General features: G+C 41.8%; 1 protein-coding gene across 1 annotated transcript in view; it reads right to left on the reverse strand.

Annotated features, from left to right (window-relative positions):
• Positions 1-22,383, reverse strand: part of SLC41A2 (solute carrier family 41 member 2) — a 131,388-nt gene that overhangs the window by 107,436 nt on the left and 1,569 nt on the right. The window contains exons 2-3 of the mRNA XM_006141429.3: positions 11,526-12,247; positions 5,486-5,593 (exon numbers count right to left, since the gene is read on the reverse strand). Of these exons, the coding sequence (XP_006141491.1) occupies positions 5,486-5,593; positions 11,526-12,080 (663 nt within the window). The 5' untranslated portion in view covers positions 12,081-12,247. The remainder of the gene's footprint in view (positions 1-5,485; positions 5,594-11,525; positions 12,248-22,383) is intronic.

Below are 22,383 nucleotides of genomic sequence, written 5' to 3' on the forward strand. Positions count from 1 at the left end.
CTACAAGCAGTTACTGATTATTAGCTAACACTTCCTGATCCGTTGGTATTGTTACCTGCAGAAGACAATAATTAAGGCTTTTTTATTCAAGCAATCCTTCTTAACACATAATTCTCTTCTATCCTGTTTTAATATTTTGTAGAAGTACATCACAAGACAGTTTCAAAATCTCCTCTGTGTCATGTAATTTTCTTTTATTAAAAAGAAGTTTCATTCCTGGAATCTGGAGTCAATAGTACTGTAGACCTGGGTAAGAAGAGCCCCAGCTCTGAAACTCATGGCTTAAAAGGCCCACTTTGGCCCTTCTGTACTCAATTCTCACCACATACCCTTCTGTACTCAATTCTCACCACACACCCTCCTGTACTATTTAATTTTATTTATCCAGAGAGAGAGCACTCACTCCCCACTGCACACTCTCCTGTACTCACTTCCCACCACACACCCTCCTATACTCACCCACTCCCCACCACACACCTTCCTGTACTCACTTCTCACCACACACCCTCCTGTACTCACCCACTCCCCACCGCACACCCTCCTGTACTCACTCACTCCCCACTGCACACTCTCCTGTACTCACTTCCCATCACACACCCTCCTGTACTCACTTCTCACCGCACACCCTCCTGTACTCACCCACTCCCCCCGCACATTCTCCTGTACTCACTCCCCACCTCACATTCTCCTGTACTCACTCCCTACCTCACACCCTCCTGTACTCACCCACTCCCCCCGCACACTCTCCTGTACTCACTTCTCACCGTACACCCTCCTGTACTCACCCATTTCCCATTGCACATCCTCCTGTACTCACTTCCCACCACACACCCTCCTGTACTCACTTCCCACTGCACACCCTCCTGTACTCACTCACTTCCCACCACACACCCTCCTGTACTCACTTCCCACCATACAAGATAAAGAACACACAGGGCCTAAGGGATGTGCCCACTTGAAGCCTGTGCCTCATCGCCTTCTAGGCCATGATCCAGATAGCTCAGACCATAAAGTCCCTGCCAAATGGTCTGTAGTTCAACACCAGGGCCTTTTCTCAGTCATAATTCCTGAAGGCAGACCATGCCATCAACTGTATGTCCAACCCAAAGAGTGCTGAGAAGTGGCCATTAGTTGGGCATATAGAAGGAACTTGGATGTAGGGCCAGTGGTGTGCATAGGTCTTTCAAAATGCAATTTCTCTCACCCAAGGGTGGGAGAGGAAGGGGCAGGCCTCAGACCAGGCGCTGGCTCTCTCTACCATACCTAAAATTCTAAGAACTCTAAATTAGATCTTGGACTTACAGACCTTCATAAGAATATATTTGTCAGGACCAGCAGTTAGCATAATGGCTATGTCACTGAACTCCCATGTAGCCGACTGCAGTTCAAGTAACGGACCAAGTGGCTTAAACTCATGCTGGGTGCATGTGCGTGTGTGCCCAGGATCCTGACAGGGAATTGAGGAGAAAGGATTGCAGCATGGCCATCCCCCCTGAGGGGTGATTTCTTGCTTTCTGTCTCTCTCCGTCTGTCTGGCGAGTGCACGCACCCTATAGCAAAAACCTCAATATATATATATATATATATTTGTCAAGGTAGAAGGAGAGAGAATATATTTTATTTTGTAAGCTTGCTGCATAACTTTAAAGTATATAGACATATCTGGGCTTCCATTGTATCCCTGCCCCAAGGCCCCAACCCCAACTTCTTATTTGCTGGCACTGCAAGAAAATAAAGTTCATCTTCTACTCTTCTGTTCCAGTCCAAGGAGCTTCTATTACTCTCAAGTCCTTTTAATATTCAATAATTACAATAATTGCAAGCTAGATTATAGACTAAAGTGAATTTACCAAAATAACTATTCGGTGAGGTTTGGCTCCACCTAAGTGGCTAGCTTAGACACCTAGGCATCATCTATAGTTCACCGACTATGAGGAAAAGCAACAGGATTATATCTGATTATACCTGTAAATAATATAGTTTTGAAATAATGGAGGTAAAACATTTTTAAATACCAAGTACCTAAAATATAACAAAATATATATTAAGACCAGACATCAAAAGATCATTCTTACAAGGTAGATTAGGAAGTGATTAGTCATTTTTTTTTAAATGGTCAGAGCATGTATATGCTCACCAGAGAGAGACAAGAGAGACAGAGAGAGAAAGAGGGGGAAAGACCTTTATCCCAATGGGGTGTGGTCACACTGCAATCCCTTCTCCTCCATTTCTCCATCCTGTCAGGATTTGAGGCATGCACACACATATACCCAGCATGTTTTTTTAAGTTGCCAGGGCCAGGATTAGAACCCTTTCAGCTATGAGGAATCCAGCTATGGTTTAGCCTAGAAGACTATGAATTACTGGTTTTATCAACTCTATCACTCATCTTGGTAAAAGGAAATGTTTTAGATAGTCACTCCTTGCTTAATGACAAGTTCCAGTCCTACAACTAGTAAAGTGAATTGATCAATAAGTGAGGAGCTTAAAAGCAGATGTTTGGGGGCTAGCAGGTGGTATGGTAGTTAAGACACTAGACTCTCACATGGCCAGCAGCAGTTCAAGTCCCAGATCTGGTAACTTGCTTTGCTTTCTGTTTCTCTCTGTCTCTCTCTGGACACATGCCCTATAGCAAACTTAAATAATGGTAATAGATAAAATAAATAACTCATGTTTTTTAAAAGCGGATGTCTTGTGGTGTGTCATGACACCATAGGGTATCTATTTTTCAGTAGATAGAATGTAACATGACATTAGAACGACGTAATTCTACCCATACAAAAACATACATTAGATAAGTGCCAGAAAGTGACAAGACACAGCACAATACAGTAATAACTATCTGGTATAATTGTTCCTATTTATTCTGAATACTTCTATGAATGCACAACGAAGAACAAATCTATAAATGAAATATGTAGTCTTGCATGATTGTGAACACCTCATGTACTGAATACTAACCAATTACAGGACTGAGACAAAGTCTGAGAAAGGGGATTCCTAAGATTTATACAGACTGAGAAAGGGGATTCCCTGCACTGGAGAACTGGCCTAAGCCCGTGGGGTCATTAAACAGGCAGGTTGTTAGTGAGGGTCATTAAACAGGCAGGTTCTTAGTTAGTATGTATCCCACTATATACTAACTCTGTGTCCTCATGAGTTGCCCGCTGCTCTTTGCCTCAGTTTCTCCTCTGTAAAAAGCAGTAACAGCACTGACCTCACCGGGTTGTTAAGAGACATCCCTACAAAGCAGCGCAGTGCCTGGCTTAATGTAAGAGCTCACCCCTACAAGATATTTCAGGACCAGTGGTTGGTGTGGTGGTTAAGGTGCTGGGCACTCCCACATGGCTGACCACAGTTTGAGACCCGGACATTGGGGCTTGATTTTTCACTTTTCCTCTCCCTCCCCCCCCCCTCTCTCTCTCTCTCTCTGTGTCTCTAGTCAAATTAAAATAAAGTTAAATTTAGAAAAAAAAAAAAAGGTATTTGGGACCAGCAGTTAGCGTAATGGCTATGTTGCTGGACTCCCACGTAGTTGACCACGGTACGAGTACTGGACCCGGTGGCTTAAACTCACGCCAGGCGTGTGTGCATGCGTGCCCAAGACCCCAAGAGGAGAATGGAGGAGAAGGGATTGCAGCATGGCCATCCCTACTGAGGGGTGATTTCTCGCTTTCTGTCTCTCTGTCTTTCTGGCGAGCGCACGCATCCTATAGCAAAAGCCTCTCAAAAAAAAGAAAAGAAAAGAAAAAAGATATTTGTTTTTACCTGTACAGAGTATGGCTATATGACCAAATAGATATAATATATATGCATATGTTTTATATATATACACATATATATAATAGATAAACACACACATACGTGCATACGAGGAAAGGGGTTTAGAAGTTCCCTGGGATGCATGAAGCATTTCCCCTTAATTGAGCAAACAAATAGTGATAATAAAACACGATTTAATGCATTCCCTTTCTGAGTATCTGCTATACTCAAGAAACCTCAGGGAAGTTGCAGGTTCCTGGGGAGAAATGGAACGGGGGAGGGGGACAGAGGGCAGAGGGATGCGCTCCTATCAGCAGCACAGTTGTTTGGCTCCCTCATCTTGGTTAACTTTAGATACACAAATATTTTGTTCCTAGTTCCTATGTGAATTCACCTGCTCTAGCTTCTTTATTTGTACTACCATCTGGTGGCTTGGTTAATTTTTGACTAACGTCCAGTGAGCAAAGGCTCATTGCCGTGGACCTCGCTAGGTTCCACCATGGTACACCCAGAGAGAACGTTACAGTGAGTCCTGAGCTTCTAAAAATAACCTGGAACCCTATTAGTGGCAGTATTAACCCTTTTCTTTTTTTTTTTTTTTAAGTTTTATTTCTTTGTGAGAGAATGTGCACATGCATGTGAAAGAGAAAGAGAGACACAGGCACTCTTAAAGGTCTCGTCATGCCGAGATCACCTTTTCTTAGCCCCGGGGCTTGCTAGGATCTCAGACACCGCACACCCGGCATGTTTTCAGGTTGACTTGAGACCTTAACCCATGTTCAGCCATGTGACTCTGGCACTGCATTTCCAGTGCTGCCCCACTGAGGCTGGGACAGTATTTACCTCTCTGAAGGACAATTTAGATGTATGTAACTAAAGACTTGAAAGTATACATTTCATGCCTGAATAGTAACTACAATCCTAGAATTAGTCCTGTGAAAATAGGAAAAGAATGTGAAAAATGTACGCACAAGAATATTCATCATAACATTGTTCATAATAGCACGTTAGAAAGAGCTTTTATATCTAATAATGAATGATGGCTCAAACTGGAAGAGTTATTCAACAGAAAAGTATGTGACGAATAAAAATAATAAGTAAGTCTACATTCAATACTATGAAAAGATGATCATAATGTTTTCTTTTAAAAAAATCACATATTATTAAAGAGAACACATGGGATCCCAATTCTCATTTTGGAATACATGACATGTGCATCCACTGTGATACTTGGAACCATGTGTAAGTAGAGATATGTAGGAATAGAAAGATCTCTACCAAAAGAATTAGGGATGGTTTTAGATTTTCTTCTTTATACCTTCCCCACCCCCATACTTTTTTTTAAACAATAATCATATACTACTTTTACGGTCACCAAAAGCTTAAATACCAATCAACCAATCATTGAATCATAAAGAATCTCAACATCTGACTTACTCCTTATCTTGAGCCCTGATGATAATTGCTAGAATGTCCTGGCATCAAAGGAGGGAAGCATACTACTTCTTTTCAGAATAAAGGAAGGCCTAAAATTCTCAGATCAGAGAGCCCTGAGAATTTTCAGGATATGATATCAGGCATACCTAGTTAGCATAACCTTGAGGTCCAGAAACTTTCAATAAAGGGGAAAAAAAAAAAAACCCACACACACACACTTCTCTGATATGGGTTCTCTTAAACAGTATAGGTACTATACAAACATTGAGGTTAACAAAAAACTTACTGCAGTGGATAATCTGGATGCCAATGTCATCTCCAAGTTCCCTTTGAGACCAAGAAGTGCAGGAACTAAAATGAAAACTTCTGTTACTTTTTTGAATACCTCCCAGTGCTGTAAGAAAAAAATAACAATTTTTAATACTCTTTAAAAGAAAACACTTCAAGACAGACATTTCTAAAAAATCTCAGCTTCCTTCCAAGTTTGCCTATTTTGAATGATTTTCATTTAGCTTAAGCCTACCCTTTTGAGCTTCAAAGCTTTGAGTTTCTTTCAAGTTCGGAACATTTGCATTCAAGTTGGGGATGACAGCTGATACAGTTCCTATGTCCCATTCCACAAATGGCTTGCTACACAACTCGGATACTCTTAAATGCTTCTTTATCCCTTTAGGATGGCAAGTGAGAATAGCTAGTGGGCATGAGCAAAGACACTGAAACCAGATTGTCTGGATTTGAATCTTAGTTCAACACTAATTACAGCAACCTCTCAGGACAATTTTAGTCCTGTTATTAATTTCACAAGTGAAGAACTAAACATTCAGAAGCTAAATGACTTTTTCCAAGGTCAATGATGGGACCTAGTGTTGATGTCAGGAGTTCTGAATGGTTCCATGTTCTGGTGTCCATTTTAAATGTGAGACAGAGAGGATACAGAACACAGGATCATAAGAAGAGCACTGGGGGGACCAGCAGTTAGCGTAATGGCTATGTCGCTGAACTCCCACGTAGTCGACCGTGGTTCGAGTCCCGGACCCGGTGGCTTAAAACTCACACCAGGCGTGTGTGTGTGCGTGCCCAAGATCCCGAGAGGAGAATGGAGGAGAAGGGAATGCGGCATGACCATACCCCCTGGGGGGTGATTTCTCGCTTTCTGTCTCTCTGTCTCTCTCTGTCTGGCGAGCGCACGCGCCCTATAGCAAAAACCTCTCAAAAAAAAAAAAAAAAAAAAAAAAAAAAGAAGAGCACTGGGGCCACCAGGTTGCATGGAGGTTAAGGCACTAGATCCCACGTGGCCAGCTGCATGACTTGAGTCCCAGGCCTGGCAGTTTGAAAAATCACAATAAGGTGTATATGTGTGCGTGCTCAAAATCCTGAGAGGAGACTAGAGGAGAAGGGATTGCGGTGTGGTCACTCCCCCTAGGAGGATGATTTCTTAGTCTCTCTCTCTCTCCAGTGAATGCAGGCCCCTATAGCAAAACTCTAACAACAACAACAGCAAAAAGGCACTAAACCAGAAGTGAGACTTCTGCATCTAGGCGGATTTCTCATTGCTTGGCTATGTGATGAGAGATCATGAACTGTGTGCAATCTGGTGTGTCTCTTGTTAGAGAGATGAGTTGTGTGTATTTCTCATCGCAATTCTTCACCATGAAATGAAGATAGTATCTATCCTGCCTAGCCTCCAAAGGAAACCGTGGTAATAAAAATAACAAAGATTAAAGCACTTTCTACATTGAGGAGGCCACATACACATCTCAACATCACAAAGTGATATTTTTCAAATGCCATTAAGAGGTGATTGTCCAAGTGAGAGATTTTATGAATTAGGCATATTAACTTTCTATTTTTTTGTTTGTTTTTTTTGTTTTGTTTTTTGAGAGGTTTTTGCTATAGGGCGTGTGTGCTTGCCAGACAGAGAGAGACAGAGAGACAGAAAGCAAGAAATCACCCCCCAGGGGAGATGGTCATGCCACAATCCCTTCTCCTCCATTCTCCTCTCGGGATCTTGGGCACACACGCACATGCACCCAGCGTGAGTTTAAGCCACCGGGTCCGGGACTCAAACCGCAGTCGACTACGTGGGAGTCCAGCGACATAGCCATTATGCTAACTGCTGGTCCCAGGCATATTAACTTTCTACCAAAAAAATCAAGAACACGCATCTTTTCACTAATACCAAAACATGTAAGAAAAGTAAAACTCAAGTCCATCAGATAAATAAAAAATTCTATTTGTTCCCAAAGTTTCTCCAGAGGGTGATCCAAACATGTAAAGAACTGAGACCTAAAAAGAGTTTAGGAAATATTTATCAGATCAGTCTTTCTAAAATTCTGATTCAAAGGATTTGCAAAGGAAATCCCTCCAGGATTCAAACCAATTAAAGGATAGGCCTCAAAAAGTGCCGGAGATACAGTAGTACCCCAGGTTTATAGTCTTAAAAACTAATAAGCAAGGGCCAGCAGGTGGTGTGGTGGTTAAGGATGCTGGACTCCCACATAGCTGACCGTGGTTCGAGTCCTGGACTTGGTAGCTTGCTCGCTCACTCTGTCTCTCTCTTCTTCCTCCCACCCTGGTCAAATTAAAAATTATAAATAAAAAAATAAATAAAGTTAAATAAAATAATTCTTTTGTTTTTGGAGAGGTTTTTGCTCTAGGGCGTGTGCACTCACCAGACAGACAGAGAGAGACAGAAAGATAGAAAGCGGGAAATCATCTCCCAAGGGGGATGGCCACGCCACAATCCCTGCTCCTCTATTCTCCTCTTGGGATCTTGGGCACGCATGCACACACACCCGGCGTGAGTTTAAGCCACCGGGTCCGGGACACGAACCATGGTCGACGACATGGGAGTCCAGCGACATAGCCATTATGCTAACTGCTGGTCTCCAAAATAATTATTTAAAAAACAACAACAACAACAAAAAAAAAACCCACAACACTAATAAGCAGGGGCTGGCACGTGGCATGGTGGTTACAGCGCTGGTCTCTCACACGGCCAACCATGGTTTGGTTGTTCATGTGATCCTGGAGGCTTACTTTCTCACTCTCCTTTTCTCTCTGTCTGTCTCTCTCTGGTCAGAATTAAAGAATGATGATAATAAATAAAATTTAAAATAAATAAAATTTTAAAAACTAATAATCAAACAACTTAGTCAACAGCTTTAATGGGTTAAGGATTCTGGTGTGCTAGTGGAATACTATCTTACAGAGATAATGGAGATAGCAATGTAATAATGATGAATAACAGATGATAATAATAAATATTAACAATATCTAATATTCACTGACTTTCTGTTACATTCCAGGCACTGTTCTTTAGGCATTCTCATTTAATCTTCACAACAAACCTATGAGATAGGCATTATTTTTATCAGATCTCAGACATAATCAATCTACTTAGATGATTTTAGATGCAACAAAACAATATCCAAACATCTCTATTGGCCATGTCCCATCACACCAGTCCTATTTATTAAGTAGTTAAATCCAAACAACTTAATATATGTTTATTTCTTGGACCAGCAGATGGTGTAATGGTTACATTGCTGGACTCCCATGAAGTTAAACATGGTTCGAGTCCAGGACCCAGCAGCTTAAAACTCATGCCAGGTGCATGCACGTGTGTATCCAAAATCTCGAGGAGGATGGGAGAGAAGGGATTGTGACGTGGTCAACCCCCCTGGGGAGTGATTTCTTGCTTTCTAGCTCTCTATCTCTCTCTGTCTTTCTGGCAAGCATACACACCCTACAGCAAAAATCTCTCTTAAAAAAAAAAAGGATAAGTGCTTATTTCCTAATAATTTAGTAGCCATTTAAAGAAATAACACAAATAAATTGAAAGAAATATTTTCATGTCCCCTTTATGTAAATACAAGTTTTTTACTAATGGGATGTGTGTATCTGTTGGGCACTGTACAAATTCTCATACCTTGGAATCGAAAACTCTTCCCTACATTTCTTGTTTTATGTTGGTTTTGGGACATTTGCTTTTTATCATAGCACTGTAGAAAACTCAGTTTTGCACACATGTCACCAAATGGAATGGGATGGAATGGAATGGAATGGAATGGAATTTCATGTTGAAACATTAAACCACCTTTAGCAAGTATTCTGCATGGTGTCCAAGAGATGTCACCGTGCTTTGCTCAAAAATTTAAAATATTCCTGGGGTGTCCTGACACATAGTTTGGGAACTATGAGAGCAGGGAGATGCAGTATAACACAGAAGTCAACAGGAAAGCTCTGAAACCAGATGACCTAGGTTGAAATTCAGATGAAACTACTTATTGTTTGATTTGGGGAAAATGATGCTTTACTTTTTCATCTAGAATGGGAACATAATATATCAGCCTCATTAAGACTGTGCTCTAGGCTGGGCCTGCACACAGTAAGGGATTGAGTGCTTCTTGGATGTAACACCAAGTTGCACACAGTTCATTTTCCCGTCAGGAGGACAGAGAGCTGGTGCCAAAAATAATGTTTACCTCCTTACAGATTTTGCCATGATATAGGCATGTCCTCTGAGGCTCTGAGAGTGCTACAAACTGCCAAACCTGCCCTAAAGGAACTCAGCTTCTAGTCTCACCTGATCTTGTGCTCCTGTCAATAATGCAGAGTCTCAGGTAAGCACGTGTATGTTAAACATAATGCCAGAGTGCTTACATAAAAACTAGGCTCAAAATCTAAGAATCGATTTAATATCCAAAGGGTAAATAAAAATGAAAAAATATGTAAACAATAATAAAGTTGAAGAACACATCTGTAGAGTCCTAACTTTAAGATAACAGGGAAAAAATTAATTGGTAAAAGCAGCTTATGCAATTTTTAAAAATACCTATGCTTAGAACCAGCCACTAGCATAGTGGTTAAGGTGGCTGGTGCCCACATGGCCAATTGTGCAATATGAATCCCAGACCTGACGGCTAGAAAAACATGGCCAGCAATGTATGTGTGCGTGCCCAGAATCCCAAGAAAAGAATGGAGGAGAAGAGACTGCAGCATGGCCAATTTGGAAAGATGTCCAAGGTTTTTGTTTTGTTTTGTTTTGGTAGAGGATTTTGCCTTAGGGTATGTGCGCTCTCCAGAGAGAGATACAGAGACAGTGAAAAGGAAAGTAAGCCATCACCTCCCAGGGGAATGACCAGGCCACAATCCCTTCTCCTCCATCTTCCTCCCAGGATCTTGGGCACACATTCACACATGTCTGGAATGAGTTTCAAGTCACCAGGTCTGTGACTTGAACCGCCATCAGTCATGTGGGAGTCCAGTAATGTAACCACTACGCCGTCTACTGGCTCAGTGGCTAAGGTATTTTATTAAGCAATGAAAATAAGTTGCAGAACAATATATATAGCATTTCATTTTTAACTTTTGAAAAAATAAATTTTCACATATGTATATACAACATGTAAGCAAAGAAAAGATCAGCAAGTATCCACAGCAAACTCTTAACAAAGGTAATTTTTGGAAGTAAGGAGAATTTTCATTTAGCAATGAGGATTAGGGAAGACTCTTCATCTTTAAATTAATTTTAGTGACTACTTGTTAATTTTTATTGAAAAAAATAAAGACTTTGGGCCAGCATGTGGCATGGAGGTTAAGGCACTAGATCCCACATGGCCAACTGCTGGATTTGAGTCCAGGATCCCGGGAGCTTGAAAATCATGCTGGGTAGATGTGCATGGGTGCCCCAAATCTAGAGGAGACTGAAGGATAAGGTCCTGAGGGATGACAATTCTTCGGGGGGGGGGGCGCAATTTATCATATCACTTTCCCTGTGTGGCAAGCATTTTTTTGCCCTACAGCAAAAAAAAGAAAAAGAAAGAAACTAATTTTTTTAAAAGAATATAAATATTACATTTAATTTTCCCCCTTTGCTTTTAAACAGGGTCTCACTATGCTGTAATTCTCCTGCTGCAGCCTCCTGAGTAGCTAGGATGACAGGTGCACACCACCACATTCAGCTTTTTTTATGGTGGTCTGGGGTTTGAACCCGTCTCCCATGTGGCTTCAGCCTCTTCAGTAGCACAGTCTACTGACACATGCCACAATGGTTAGGTCTGGGTTTTTCTTTTAACCAATCAATTTATGGGTCTGAGAAAAGAGTTATCTTATGGCCAAAATGACTATTCTTTTAGAACTTCTAATGGAAGAAAAAAAAAAAAGCACCACCTATAAACAGCAGATTCTCTACAATAGTCCATATTCATTCATTTTACTAACATATATTAAATTCAAAGTTTGAGAACTGTAACCTACATAAAGGATCTTGAACAGATAGGTTACAAAAAAGGTAGTGAGGTTAAACAAAGACGAGAACCCACCTGTACTATATCCAAAACCATGCCTGCTGAGACGGTTCCAAAACCAGCTAGCAAAAATGGCACCAGTATTTGCAATGCCATGATGCCACTGGATTCCTTCGGTAATTTTTGGCTAGTCTCCACAATAGCGTCTTCCTCGCCATCGCTAGACGCATCCTCATCTTGTAACATGGCCGTGGTTTCTGAAGCCTCCCGTCCGTCACAGTAATTGTAGTTGGCATAGTCGTCATACTTGGGGCTACAGCTAGATGGCGTGTGCCCATTATTGCCATGGAAAGACTGCTCTGAAAAGCTGTGATACTCCATGTGCTGCTCGGATCTGTTACTGAATGTCTGCACTGCAGTGGATAATCCATCTTGCCAGATGCCATTTGCTTTTTTGTGCCTGTCTTCTTGGTTTTTTTGGTAAATTACTGGAACCATACTCAACAGTAAGTTCAGAAACTTATCAGATTGAACTGTATTTAAATGAAAAGTCCAGTCTGCAAAACCTCCTCCGCTGCTTGGACCACCACTTGTTTTCTTAGTAATGGATCTTCCTTTACTATTAGTCATATTGTCATCGCAAAAGACCCTGTACCCCTTAGATCTCAAGCTTTATGAACCACAGGGGATGAATCAGAACCCCACAAACGCTGGATTAAATTAAGTTGCCGACTTCATCATGGAGAAAATGATTCCACTAATAAAAGATGTTTAAAAATTCCACAGAGGGAATGGATCTGGAAAAAAAATAATATTAAAAAATCAAATTAACTATTTTGATGCTTAGATTTTCATAACTGAAGGTGTAAAACATGTGTGTCCTTAAGCTACCCCTAAGGTACTGATACTGTATTTTGAGGGCTTCAAACCTAACTGCTTTGTGCCATACAATTGCTGTGCATATAGAAATAAAATATAGGGCTATTTGTTGTGTTCAATTTTGGTTAAAAGAGTTCCTTGGAGGCCAGCAGCTGGTGTAGTGCTTGAGGTGCTGGACTCCCACATGGTCGACCATGGTTCAAGTCCCAGACCCAGAGTTTGAAACTCACACCAAGCACATGTGTGTGCATGCCCAAAATCCTGAGAGGAGAATGGAGAAGGGATTGCAGTGTAGCCATCCCTCCGAGGGTGATGGGCCCTATAGCAAAAATCTCCCAAAAAAAATAAAATAAAAAAGAGCTCTTTATATTTGCACACATTATGTGATTAATACCCATGGAAGGTCTTCAACTGACTCTAGAGTTGTACGGTGCACATGTTTATTAAATAAAATTATAGCTTCTCTTACTATAGAGAGGCTTTGGAAATAAATTGCTATATCCCTTTACATCTGTCAGTATACAACAGAAGTTAAGGTATATGGCATTATGCTTTAAACATTACATAATAAACAATGTTACTTTATTTTACAACTTAATATACACTTTGTTACTAAACCAGCCCCATAATGCAAAGGTTAAGCCCCATGAATAGGGAGCCAAATCCCACATGGCCTACTATGGTTTGAGTCCCAGCTCCAGCTGCTTAAACACATGACAAGCATGTGCACGTGTTAAAAATCCTGTAGTTTACGGAAATAGAAGAAAAAGAAGTGTGGTGTGACCATGTGCCATCTGGGGTCTCTCTCTCTCTCTCTCTGGTAAGTATATGTGCCCTCTGGCAATACACACACACACATATAGATATTAGGTCATTGGGATAGTCATGATGTTTTCTTTTTTTTTTTTAGAGAGAGAGATTTTTGTTATAGGGTGCTTGTGCTCACCAGACAGAAAGAAAGAGTAAGCAAGAAATACCCCCTGGGGGGATGGCCACACTGTAATTTCTTCTCCTCCACTCTCTTCTCAGGATCCTGGGCATGCATATACACACACACCTGGTGTGAGTTTCAAGCCACCAGGTCCAGGACTCGAACTATGACTTTTGCATAGAAAAACATGTCATGACTGGGACCAGCAGGTAGTGTAATGGCTATGTCACTGAACTCCCATATAGTCGACTGCAGTTTGAGTCCCGGACCTGGTGGCTTAAACTCACACCGGACACATGTGCGTGCGTGCCCAAGAACCCAAGGAGAATGGAGGAGAAGGGATTGTGGCGTGGACATCCCCCCTTGGGGGGTGATTTCTCGCTTTCTGTCTCTCTGTCTCTCTCTTTCTGGCGAGTGCATGCACCCAGTAGCAAAAACCTCTTCAAAAAGAAAAAGAAAAACATGTCATGACTTTCCTGACAACTTTATATGTGTATGTATATATATACATATATACACACACATATACATATATGAATGTTTTGTTATTATAATGTTAAGATGATGTTCACTGCAAAAACATTTGGTAAATATCCTGAAAATACTGTCTAGGGCATTTATTTCATGTATAAAATTAGGATGGAGTTATAGTAATAACATACAAAAAAATTCATTTCCCTCCATTTCTCCAACCTGTCAGGATTTAAGGCCTGCACACACATATGCCAAGACTGTTTTTAAGCCTCTGGGGCCAAGATTCGAACTGTGGTCAGCAATGTAGGATCTGGCTCTCTATGCACAGTGCTTAATCGCCATGCTAAGGAGCCAGCCCAAGTATATAGTTTAACACCAAAAACATGGAAAGGGCCCAGCACACTGGCACTGTGGTGGCATGCTGCTTCTCCATGCTGGAGTTGTAGGGAAGGTGGGGTTCAGTTCAAGGCTCTACTTTGTACATGCTGAGCACACGCACGCGTGACTGCCATCCTGGCTGACTTGGAAGGCTGGAGGCTGGACTGTGGCGTGAGATCCTGCTGAGGGTGCTTGTCTTTCTCTCTCTCTCACATGAAAGAGAGTAACTTAAAAAGAAAATAGAAAGAACAAAGTCTCAGACTAAAGGGCAGCCCTTTTCACTGAACAAATCTAGATTCATGACAAAATTCACTCCGTGTTCCTTGTGAAAGTTTTGTAATGATTCACCACTGGTCTACAGAGTCCGTCAGAGGACCGTCAGCTTAACAGAAAAATAAACTTAACAGCAGACACTCTTAATGAATTCAACTTTAGGTACAAAAACAAAACCACTAATGCTATTTTTTTAAACTTTGCCATAGGGTATGTATGCTCAATAGAAAGAAACAGAGAGAGAAAGAAAGCAAGTGAGCGCTCCCACGGGGCATGATCATGCCGCAATCCCTCCTCCTCCATTTCCCCACCACAGTGGGATTTGGGGCAAGCACACACACATGTGTTTTCTGAGCTGTTAGGGCCAAGATTTGAACCACATGGTCAGTCATGTGGTATCCAGGTTCCTTAGCCACTACACCTTGGGGTTGGCCCAATATCGGTTTTTTTTTTTTTTTTAGAGATTTTTGCTATAGGGCGCGAGAAATCACCCCCAAGGGGATATGGCCATGCCACAGTCCCTTCTCCTCCACTCTCCTCTCGGGATCTTGGGCATGTTTGCACACGCGCCCAGCATGAGTTTAAGCCACTGGATCTGAGACTCGAACTGCGGTCAAATACATGGGAGTCCAGCAACATAGCCATTACACTAACTGCTGGTCCCTATTTCCTAAAGTTAAGAAAAAGTAGTAAGTGCTCATTATACGTGTAGCTCTACTAAATCTGAATGCCAAAGAAACTGCCCATCGTCCCAGAGGATGCATTTTATTTCACTGCCAAGGTTAAATAACACAGAAAATCCAGCAGACCTGGTAGACAACAGATATGGTCATGCCTAATTACTAAGCAAAGCATCAGATGGAAGTGTAACTTTGTTATCTTCTGATAACAATTAATAAGTGTTGTAATCTATCAGCAGTAATGATCACATTTAGTCAAAAAAACTCAAAACTTACTGAGTAGGTGATATTATTTGTATAAATACACTAAAAACCACAGTTATGTCTGTCTCTCTCTCACACACACACAAAGTAAAATAATTTGATTTACAAATTTTTTTTTTTTTGCCACTCTGAAAGTACACATTCTACACCTTTCATTTTCTGTTTTAAGGACATGTCTGTCTTCTAGGTTTCTATTTACTGTGAAAACATACATAGTTACAAAACACGATGAATACATTATGTGCTTAGTTCAGGGAGGTTTTTTTGTTTTTGTTTTTGTTTTTGTTTTTTTACCAGACTTTTGCTATAGGGCATGTGCGCTCGCTCAGTGGAGAGGCAGAAAGACAGAAAGGGAAAAATGCCCACGCCACAATTCCTTCTCCTCTGTCTGCCTCTTGGGATTTGGGGTGTACATCCACACGCGGCTGGCATGAGTTTCAAGTTGCCAGGTCCAGGATTCAAACCGTGGTTGGCCATTTGGGGAGTCCAGCAACATAACCATTACACCATCTGCTGGTCCCAGCTTTCAGAGAGGTTATGCAAAACAAAAGCAGAACTTGGCTGATCTTATTATACAAATGATTTCCTTGTTTCGTAAAAATGTTTTGTACATTCTTTTTAATAACACCATGTAACTAAATGTTCAATTACATAATAGGCTTATGAAGGTAAGGATTATGCCTATTTAATTTGCTTTTTACAGCAACTAAACAGCAGGATGACTTCACGATCTCTCATTTTTCTTCAACTCCTTAAGATCAAAAGCTGTGTAAACTTCAGTCTTTACTTTTTGAGAAGTCTCAATAAAATTATGTCACATCAAAGAAATCTATCCAAATTAATGCAGAATTAGGGACACAGAGGAAAAAAAGTCAAAATTAAATGACTAAAATACAATTAGCACTCTTCCTACAACATGTAGTTTTTTAAGAAGAACTTTTTAATGTTCAGAATATCCATTTGGTGTCCTACCACCGATTTCCAATAACAGAATGTCTTATTTCCTGTGATAATTAACATATCACGTGGACCTCAAAAATTAACAACACAGTAATGCAAAAGAAACTTTCAGAATTCCAGTGTACTGTCACTGCCTCAGATGTAATTCACGGTTTCCAGTTAAGAATGCATCTCTGGGTTGCCACGTGATTGCGCAGTAGGGATATCAACTGGACCCACCGGGAAACTCCTGAGTCCCTGTCCGAGACCTTTCTGAAGACACCAAGCACATGTGCGTGTTCCCATAATCTGGGCTGGCTGGGATGGGATGGATGGAGGTACGAGGACCTTACTGGGGTGTCTCGCTCTCTCTCTCCCGGGGTGGGGGGAACACTTTTTGTGGGAAGCTGCACACCAGCGAGTCTGCCGAGGTTTCTCAGAGAGCAAACAATTACCATGATTGGTTCCCTTCTAAAAACCTGACCTTCGAAACCTTGCTCTGATTGGCCACTAGAATCCCTCAAATTTGCATATCCGGCACCTCATGATTGGTCCAAAAGCAACCAATCATAACCCACCATTAACAACCAATCAGGGCCCACCATTTACAACCCACCAGAGTGTATATAACCACGATGCCTGGCCCACAGTAGCCAGACGACGACGACGACGACCGAGACGACGACAATGACCAGGAGGACGACAACTGAAGAGCCTGAAGAGCTGAAACACCGTGCAGTCTCCAGACGACCCTGAAGATCCTGAAGAGCTGACACTGCATCGTCTACAGACGACCTGGGAGACCCTGAAGAGCTGTAACACTACATCGTCTCCGGACGACCCTGAAGAGCTGTGATACCGCATCATCTCCGTGCTGCTCGCAGTAGACGACGCGTCCCTTAAGAGCTGTGACACTGCGTCGTCTCTGTGCTGTACCGTGCTGCCCACAATAAACAGACGACACTGTCGTCTCCGTGTTGTAACACTACGCTGCTTGCCCCGGCTCTCACTCCTTCACTCAGGAAACCCGTTCGGCTGTCCCCCCGGGTCGGGACAACTTTTAAAAAGCATGCAGAGCCACACAGTGGTGCAGAGGTAGTGTCACTGGCCCACATAGGGAAGGTCCTGGATTTGGGCCCCAGGACCACCCTGGGCACAATTCACCGTGCCCATGGCGGTGGAACATGGCTTGAAGACACAGTTGAGGATCCCTCTCTCTCCCCTTCTTGGAAGAAATAAAGAAATAAAAATTTAAGGCACATGCAAAAAAAGAGTGTACAACTAGGGAGGCAAAGTATCTGAATATTTTTTGATCACTTCTTCTAGCTTACCAAGAAAAGGGATCGATCTGTCCCTAGCAACAATTTTTTTTTTTGGAGAGGTTTTCACTATAGGGCACATGCACTCGCCAGAAAGAGAGAGAGAGATAGAGAGAAATCACCCCCCAGGGGGGATGGCCACGTCACAATCCCTTCTCCTCCATTCTCCTCTCGGGATCTTGGGCGGGCACGCACGCATACGCACCCGGCATGAGTTTAAGCCGCCGGGTCCGGGACTTGAATCACAGTCGACTACATGAGAGTCCAGCGACAAAGCCATCACGCTAACTGCTGGTCCCACCTAGCAACAATTCTAAAGAACAAAGATCAACTGAGCTGGTAGCTGGTCACTGACTGTCCCCTGGACTTTAGAGGTACAAGATGGTTTCAACAACAGCTGAGTTAAAACAATTTACATCCTTTATCCTACAACTGTATCATTATCCAGCTCATTCTAAAGGACTTGACAATTCAAATATAAGAAATATTACCTCTAGAGACCAGCAGGTGGTATAATGGTTTCGTCGCTGGATTCCCACATAGTCGGTCATGGTTCGAGTCCCAGACAAGCAGGTTAAAACTCACGCCAGGCACACACGCGTGCATGCCCAAAATCCCAAGAGGAGAATGAAGGAGAAGGGACTGAGGTAAGGCCATCCCATCCCCTCCCCACTGGGGGTGATTTCTTGCTTTCTGTCTCTCTGTTTCTCTCTGTCTCTTATGCAAGCACACATGCCCAATAGCAAAAATCTCTCTCTCAAAAGGAAAAAGAAACATTACCTCTACACACTGTCCTCCCTTCTTAAAAGGCTCACCTGTAAAGTATAATAAAGTATTGGGTCTTCGGAAAAGTCAAGACATATTTTTCTATGCAAAAATGCGTTGTGACTTTTCCAACGACCCAATATATTATCTTTTTTATTTTCCTGGCTGAAATAGAGTTAGCACATAAGAAAAATCTTGACTTCTTCAGAAATGTTTTACTTTAGCTGAATTCAAGAATTTATATAAGGGGGCCAGCAGGTGGCATGGTGGTTAAGGCACTGGACTCCCACATGGCCAACCACAGTTTGAGTCCCAGACGTGGTGGTTGCTTTCTCACTCTCTCTGTGTTTCTCTCTGGAGAGTATGTGTGTCCTATAGCAAAATTTTAAAATAACAATAATAAATTAAATAAATAATTCTTTAGAATAAAAAAGAACTTACATAAGTTTAATTTAGGTAGTAGGTAGTTATGTCAAACTTTCTGGGATAAGTTGGAAAACACGGCAGAAGAATGAAAGGGCAATTAGCTGCTTTGTCAGTAACACCGAACTGCTGCAAAACTGGTGGCTTTGATACTCTTTTGCACGTACACAAAAGCTTGAAAAGTCATGGATATAGTTCAGCTACTGCTGTCGGAAAGCTAGCTCATTCTGCAGAACACTCACTCATTTCCAAGGTTGCCTACGGACAGAAAAGGTATCAATCCTAGCATTTCTGTACGCCTGAAACATGTGACACCAGCAGATGGCATAATGGTTACATTGCTGGATTCCTTCATATTTGACTGGGATTTGAGTCCCAGACCCGGCTGCATAAAACACGCCAGGTACATGTGTGTGCATGCCTAAAATCCTGAGAGGAGATTGAAGGAGAAGGGTGGTGTGGCCATTCCCCATAGGGGGTGGTTTCTCACTTCCTATCTTTTTGTCTGTCTCTGTCTCTCCGGCGAGTGCATGTGCCCGACAGCAAAAATCTCTCTTGGGGGAAGAAAAAAAGATAGCTACACATTTGTGAAGAATTTAAGCCTAGAGAAATAGCAGTGGGGATAATGTAACTTCTGTATAATAAACCCTCAGTATATCGTATATCTCCAATAATTTCTCAAATGAAATCAGACCCTGATGGTGCTCTCAGAATCACAACCCGCAACTTCCTCCTCTTCCAAAAAAATTAAGAGGTTTTTTTTTTTTTTTTTTTTTTTTTTAAGACTCTTCATTTGGAAGAAGGCTCTATCAAAAACAAGTCAATGAATCAACTAAACATAACCCACAGTTAGACTACCTCCACTTACTGAGAAAATGTTGACAGAATAAATACAGTATGTGTCCAAAGAACTGGATTATATAAACAGAGTACAGTTCATCCTATCCAGTGCCATTCAGTCCAGTGGTCTCATCCCCTAAACAACCAACTGAAAAGCAAAAATAATCCAATCATTTAACTGGGGCTTTTGATCACATTGATAGTAAGACATAAACAACTTTTATAATAAGAAGCGATCACCGAAAGTATTTTTTAAAGAATTATTTAATTTTATTTATTATTATTATTCAATTTGACCAAAAAGAGACAGAGAGAAAGGAAGAGTGAAAGTAAGTCACCAGGTCCAGAACTTGAACTGTGGTCGACCATGTGGGAGTCCAGTGCCTCAACCACCATGCCATCTACCAGGCCCCTATTACCAAAAGTATTAATGCCACTGTTTAAACAAGTCAATGAATGGATGGATAGCAGATAAGTTGAATCAAAGAACTCTGTTTTTTATTGCTGCTATTTTTAATTGCCAAAAGGCACACATGCTCTCCAGAGAGAGAGAAAGAGAGAGAGAGGGAGAAGACACCCTCACTTGGGTGTGGTCACTTCGCAGTCCCTTCTCCATCTTTCCATGCTGTCAGGATTTGGAGCAAGCATGCACATGTGCCCTGCATATTTTTCAAGCTACTGGGATCAGCATTCCAAACACAGTCGGCCATGTGAGATCCTGCTCCCTTAAGCACTAGGCTACATGGCCAGCCCAACGAACCCTTGTTTTGAAGTTGGCAAGTGCTTTCAAACAACCACAGGTTATGTTTCCTCTATTTTATGTTAAGCATTTCTTACATGTATCTTTTTTTTTTTTTAAATTTTAACTACCAAACCCTTAATAATGCTTCCTTGTAACCGGTAGGTAAAATTCATAATTTCCTACAAACTAGTTCAGAGAATATTACCTCGGCATCATCCAGCACCTCTTTCTCTGTATAAAGTCACATTAATTTTTATTTAGAAATTACAGCTACAGAAAGCCTCACCACCGAAAATGGGTGCTTTGTTTCTCTTCAAGATAGAGTCATCACTTTTATGTCAGCAATGAGAAAATTTACAGGTACATCTGAAACGCAAATCTTAGCAATTCATTCATCTAACATTATACTCCTAGTTTTTTTCTCTGATACTAATTTTGTACTTCTATTTTTTAAAATCAACATTTCTTGTAGGTGTTTTTTTATAAGCTGACTCAACACCTTTGCATAACAAGACAGAGTACATAAGAAGAAAATATAAATAATGCATTTCGTTACGTGTTTCTCTGGCACTTAAAATATGAAATAGCTAAATTTAGAAACGAAATAAGTACAATCCCTCAGCATTTCAAATGAGTAAAGCTTGTTACTTAGAATCATATGAAAGTACATTTTTGGGTCAGCCTAGTAGTCTACTGCTTAAGGGAGCCAGATCCCACGTTCCTGACCACGCAGCTCAAATCCTGGCCCTGGTAGTTTGAAAATTATGCCAGGTGCATGTGTATGCATGTCCAAAATCCCAACAGGAGGGAGAAATGAATAAGGGATTGAGGTGTGACCACACCCCATTAGGAGGTGCTTTCTGTCTCTCTTTCTTTCTCTCTCTCTCACTAGCACTCTCTTATCTTGGGTGTTCTCTGGCAAAATTAAAAGTGTTTTTGTTTTTGGTTTTTTTTAGGTTTTTGCCATAGGGCACATGCACTAACCAGAATGACAAAGAGAGACAGAGAGAAGGAAAGTTAAAAATCATTCTCCCAGGGGAGATGGCCATGCTGTAATCCCTTGTTCATTCTCTTGGGATTTAGGGCACACACATGCACCTGGTATGATTTTCAAGCTGCCAGGTCCAGGATTCAAACTGTGGTTGTCCATATAAGAATCCAGCACCTTAACCACAACGCCACCTACCAGAAAGTACACTCTCATACTTTGCCCCTATACTTTCACACTTCAAATTTTTTTTAAGCTTACTTATTTCTTAAAGAAAGAAAGCGACAGGAACTCCCAACAGGCTCTTGTCATGCCATGATACCAACCCCTCCTCAGTCTTTTACTCAGCCACGGTCACAGGTACCCACCTGTGTGTCCTCCATGCACATCAATCCAGGAACCAAACGCAGGGTGACCCCATATGGCTCCAGCATCACACAGTGGAGTCCCTATCACCTTTGGCACCAAAGCTGGACCTCTTAGAATTTAATTTACGGCAGACCAGCAGTTGGCATAATGGCTCTGTTGCTGGACTTCCACATAGTCAACCACGGTTCGAGCCCTGGACCCGGTGGCTTAAACTCACACCGGGCATGTGTGAGTGTGTGACCAGAATCTAGAGATAAGAATGGAGGGGAAGGGACTGCGGTGTGGCCATTCCCCCTGGGGGGTGATTTCTCACTTTCTGTCTATCTCTCTATGTCTTTCTAAAAAAAATAAATAAATATTTTTTTTAAAAGGATGTAATTTAAGGCATAGCGGCTAAGGTGCTGGACTACCATATGGCTGATCGCAGTTCAAGTCTCAGACCCAGCAGCTTGATACTCATGACCAGGCGCATATCTGTGCAAGCCCAAACTCCCAAGGAGAGAATGGAAAATAAGGGATTGCAGGGTGGCCATAACCTTAGGGGCTGATTTCTCACTTTCTCTCTGTCTCTCTGGTGCAGCAAAGATCTCCCTTAAGAAGGGGGAGGTAGGAGGCCAGCGGGTGGCATGGTGGTTAAAGCACTGTAAACTCCCACATGGGCAACCACGA

Source organism: Tupaia chinensis, unplaced genomic scaffold (assembly GCF_000334495.1).
Source record: "Tupaia chinensis unplaced genomic scaffold, TupChi_1.0 Scaffold000054_1, whole genome shotgun sequence".
In the NCBI taxonomy this organism is placed as follows: Eukaryota; Metazoa; Chordata; class Mammalia; order Scandentia; family Tupaiidae; genus Tupaia; species Tupaia belangeri.